This window comes from Ceratina calcarata, unplaced genomic scaffold (assembly GCF_001652005.2).
Source record: "Ceratina calcarata isolate Rehan_Ccalc_2016 unplaced genomic scaffold, ASM165200v1 scaffold147.2, whole genome shotgun sequence".
Taxonomy (NCBI): domain Eukaryota; kingdom Metazoa; phylum Arthropoda; class Insecta; order Hymenoptera; family Apidae; genus Ceratina; species Ceratina calcarata.
In genome coordinates, this window is record NW_017135881.1 from 932,523 (window position 1) to 936,385 (window position 3,863).

General features: G+C 36.9%; 2 protein-coding genes across 2 annotated transcripts; both read right to left on the reverse strand.

The window, feature by feature from the left end:
* Window positions 1–1,373: 1,373 nt before the first annotated feature.
* On the reverse strand, window positions 1,374–2,233 carry LOC108631397 (uncharacterized). The gene is made up of 4 exons (XM_018035258.1): window positions 2,157–2,233; window positions 1,907–2,070; window positions 1,687–1,815; window positions 1,374–1,576 (listed from the first exon to the last, which is right to left on the reverse strand). Exons 1-4 carry the CDS (start codon window positions 2,231–2,233, stop codon window positions 1,374–1,376), a joined length of 573 nt encoding a protein of 190 aa, XP_017890747.1.
* Window positions 2,234–2,570: 337 nt separating this feature from the next.
* On the reverse strand, window positions 2,571–3,262 carry LOC108631398 (uncharacterized). Its single transcript, XM_018035273.2, has 4 exons — window positions 3,168–3,262; window positions 2,918–3,081; window positions 2,698–2,826; window positions 2,571–2,578 (listed from the first exon to the last, which is right to left on the reverse strand). Exons 1-4 carry the CDS (start codon window positions 3,242–3,244, stop codon window positions 2,571–2,573), a joined length of 378 nt encoding a protein of 125 aa, XP_017890762.1. The 5' UTR covers window positions 3,245–3,262.
* Window positions 3,263–3,863: the final 601 nt, after the last annotated feature.

The window sequence follows — 3,863 nt, forward strand, 5'->3', positions numbered from 1 at the left end:
CCATGATGTAAAAACATAAGGTGTGTTCTTGCGCATCCATTTGAACATCCATCTGTACACGGACACTTCCACTCGTTGGCCATTTTGGATTTCTAACCAATCACACTTCATATTAAAACAGAGCGAATTTAAAAATCGTAAACATGTCAAAAATTAGGTTCTCGGAGAGTAATATATATGCGTGTTTGAAATAAACAATAGATCATCGTACTTCCAATATGGCCGATGAGTGGAAGGCGCAAACAGCGACACATTTGAACACGCCGGAAGAACACACCTTATGTTTTTACATCATGGGAGAGATTACTGAAGAGTGGCAACGCCTGTTTAACACGCGGCCCCAAAAAAGGGCACGGGAGGGCTCGAACCGGTAAGGTAGATTCATGAAATCCCACAGAATGACTGCTTCGGCGTGTATCGACGTTCATAGTCACCGATGTTTCTTGAGAATAATCTCTCCTACTCTCATTACTCTTCTCGGTGGTCTGAACCAGTCTGAACGTCGGTACACGCTGAAGCAGTCATTCTGTAGGATTTCATAAATCTACCTTGCCGGTTTGAACCCCATTGGGCCCTATTCTCAGGTCGCGCGTTTACACAAGGGCTGCCACTCTTTAGTAATCTCTCCTCGGTGCTTATAATTTGATTGTTTCTTAATTTGTTGCATACACCTAACCTGACGATTGAAAATAGTAGATTCTTCAACTTGCTTTCAAAGCTATATTTCATATTCCCGCGGTTGACTACGTCGGTAACATAGATAATGATACCTAAATATTAAAAAAAAAATTTTTCTGGTCGCCAAAAATCCTTCTCGCAATCATGATTTTTATAAAAAAAGAACTTATTTTCAAAATTTCAGCCAATTCGAAAAACGGGACATTTCGGAAATACAGCCGCAGATATTGGAGCCATGCGAGTTCGCACTCATGAACGCTAGATGGCGCCACGTGGAACTCAAATGTGGGTTTTTGTAACCGCGCTGAAGCTCTGATTTAAGGATCCCTATTCAAATCCAATCAACTATTATCAGTTCCATCGATACGTTAAAACGTTTAGTTTTCTTTTGAACCATTAATATTTCAATGTAGTAAAATAGGTAATCAGAAATGCAGGAGAACCTATTTCACATTACTCTTAGAGACCAAACAATAAGTATCTCCTCGGTGGTTATACTTATCGTGTTGTACTTTTATGTTGTACTTTCTATCAAAGTTATAAAAACATTCATTTGTCCTTAATCGTGTCGATCGTGTTTCCAAGACGATGAGCTAACTTTGGGAAAAGATAGGTTTAGATTATTCCAACAGTGGATATATCTTCGAAACTGTGCAGGCGAAATGGGATATAAAATCCTGTTTCCTAACTACTTCCTAATCTTCGAAATTCATGTCTACGCAAAGTTCGTGTCTTTTAATTTTAAATCCGTGTGTATTCTTCAATGTTCCCGCTATTTCGCTCGCCTTTTTCTTCTTCTCGTGTTCTTGTAACATTACCGTCGCTCCTGTGCGACCGAAAGTATCTTGGTACATCGACAAATCTCCGTGTAGAAATTTGTGCCTCATGTAGCCAAGCACTAAATTATTCAAGAATACATAGACGGATCTTAATGAGATTTCAAAGATGAACGTGTAGAATCGATCTAGATTTTTATAATGACAAAGTAATAAATTTTATTCTGCCTACTTCGTTTTGCAGTTATCGGAGGTGCGAGCACCTTTTCATTGTGAGGATTAAAGTATAAATGGTTAATGTACGCTAGCAATTCGCTTTGTAGATCCTTCTCCTCTGTCTCCTTCTCGTCGCGGTCGCCTCCTGCATTACGTCATTTTTGTTCAATTTCCCTAGTTCTCAATAAAAAAAGCAGGTTCGATAAAAAATTTATTTTACTCATACGTCAACTTACGAGGATGCTTGTAGGAGATTTGATAAACGGATCGTAGATTATCAAGTATATGCTTGTAAACCAACTGTTGAGCAGCTTCGTCCAATCGACTAGGAATCGATGCCGTGTACGGGTCGATTTCTCCTTCTTCCAAGTGCTCCTCGAAATAATTCTTTTGACGGATACTGAAAAAGATATCGTTCCAATAATTCTTAACCGCAATTCTTAATCGCACGGTTACTCAACAGCCTTGATAATATCTCGTTTTTACAGTTCTGTCGGTTTCAGCTTGTGCTTCGTATAACTGCGACTGTACTCCGTCCCGAAAAATTCACAGGAATTGGACATTATTACGAATTTTTCTATCGTGTATCATTTAAAAAAGGTAAGTACAGATGCGTGTTACACATAATTTTGGTTCGATCGTAATTGTCATTACAAAAACGATTAGAGTATAGAAAGAGAAATCATATGTTTTTTTAAGGGTGGTCTATCAGTGTGGAACTTCGGAAAAAAAATCGAAATTTTTCTTTGCATTTATCGAAAGTTTGTACCTTCAAAAATATCATATTAAAATTACAAGGTCTCTTTTCATTTCAGGCGACCCTAGCGAACTGTATGCAGTCAATAGTCGAGGCACTTTTTTTTTGCCGTTGGGAGATAACTTGGCATAACTTGGTCGCCTTTAGTTTTCTGCGTACGAAAAGATTATTTTTTACACAGTTCATTTATAGGCAAATACGTCCAGTAGAGTTTAAAAACATTCAATGGATTTTTTATAATGACAAAGTAATAAATTTTATTCTGCCTACTTCGTTTTGCAGTTATCGGAGGTGCGAGCACCTTTTCATTGTGAGGATTAAAGTATAAATGGTTAATGTACGCTAGCAATTCGCTTTGTAGATCCTTCTCCTCTGTCTCCTTCTCGTCGCGGTCGCCTCCTGCATTACGTCATTTTTGTTCAATTTCCCTAGTTCTCAATAAAAAAAGCAGGTTCGATAAAAAATTTATTTTACTCATACGTCAACTTACGAGGATGCTTGTAGGAGATTTGATAAACGGATCGTAGATTATCAAGTATATGCTTGTAAACCAACTGTTGAGCAGCTTCGTCCAATCGACTAGGAATCGATGCCGTGTACGGGTCGATTTCTCCTTCTTCCAAGTGCTCCTCGAAATAATTCTTTTGACGGATACTGAAAAAGATATCGTTCCAATAATTCTTAACCGCAATTCTTAATCGCACGGTTACTCAACAGCCTTGATAATATCTCGTTTTTACAGTTCTGTCGGTTTCAGCTTGTGCTTCGTATAACTGCGACTGTACTCCGTCCCGAAAAATTCACAGGAATTGGACATTATTACGAATTTTTCTATCGTGTATCATTTAAAAAAGGTAAGTACAGATGCGTGTTACACATAATTTTGGTTCGATCGTAATTGTCATTACAAAAACGATTAGAGTATAGAAAGAGAAATCATATGTTTTTTTAAGGGTGGTCTATCAGTGTGGAACTTCGGAAAAAAAATCGAAATTTTTCTTTGCATTTATCGAAAGTTTGTACCTTCAAAAATATCATATTAAAATTACAAGGTCTCTTTTCATTTCAGGCGACCCTAGCGAACTGTATGCAGTCAATAGTCGAGGCACTTTTTTTTTGCCGTTGGGAGATAACTTGGCATAACTTGGTCGCCTTTAGTTTTCTGCGTACGAAAAGATTATTTTTTACACAGTTCATTTATAGGCAAATACGTCCAGTAGAGTTTAAAAACATTCAATGGAATACTTTTTAAAAAAAAAAAAAAAAAATTTCCCAAAATCGCTTAAATTTGTATAGTCCCTTAAGGCTAAATCTTCTTGAACGTAATAATAGTCTACATTCTACAATTTTCATAATTGCAAAGCATTTCATGTTTATTGCAGTCAAATATATACATATATACGATTACTAGTTTTTTTAATAATCAATATGCTAAA

Coding starts and splice junctions, on each gene's coding strand:
- LOC108631398 (XM_018035273.2), bottom strand. CDS start 3,244: ATGTCCAATTCCTGTGAATTTTTCGGGACGGAGTACAGTCGCAGTTAT. Junction 3,082..3,167: donor AAGCTGAAACCGACAGAACT/GTAAAAACGAGA, acceptor TATCTTTTTCAG/TATCCGTCAAAAGAATTATT. Junction 2,827..2,917: donor AATCTCCTACAAGCATCCTC/GTAAGTTGACGT, acceptor GACGTAATGCAG/GAGGCGACCGCGACGAGAAG.
- LOC108631397 (XM_018035258.1), bottom strand. CDS start 2,233: ATGTCCAATTCCTGTGAATTTTTCGGGACGGAGTACAGTCGCAGTTAT. Junction 2,071..2,156: donor AAGCTGAAACCGACAGAACT/GTAAAAACGAGA, acceptor TATCTTTTTCAG/TATCCGTCAAAAGAATTATT. Junction 1,816..1,906: donor AATCTCCTACAAGCATCCTC/GTAAGTTGACGT, acceptor GACGTAATGCAG/GAGGCGACCGCGACGAGAAG.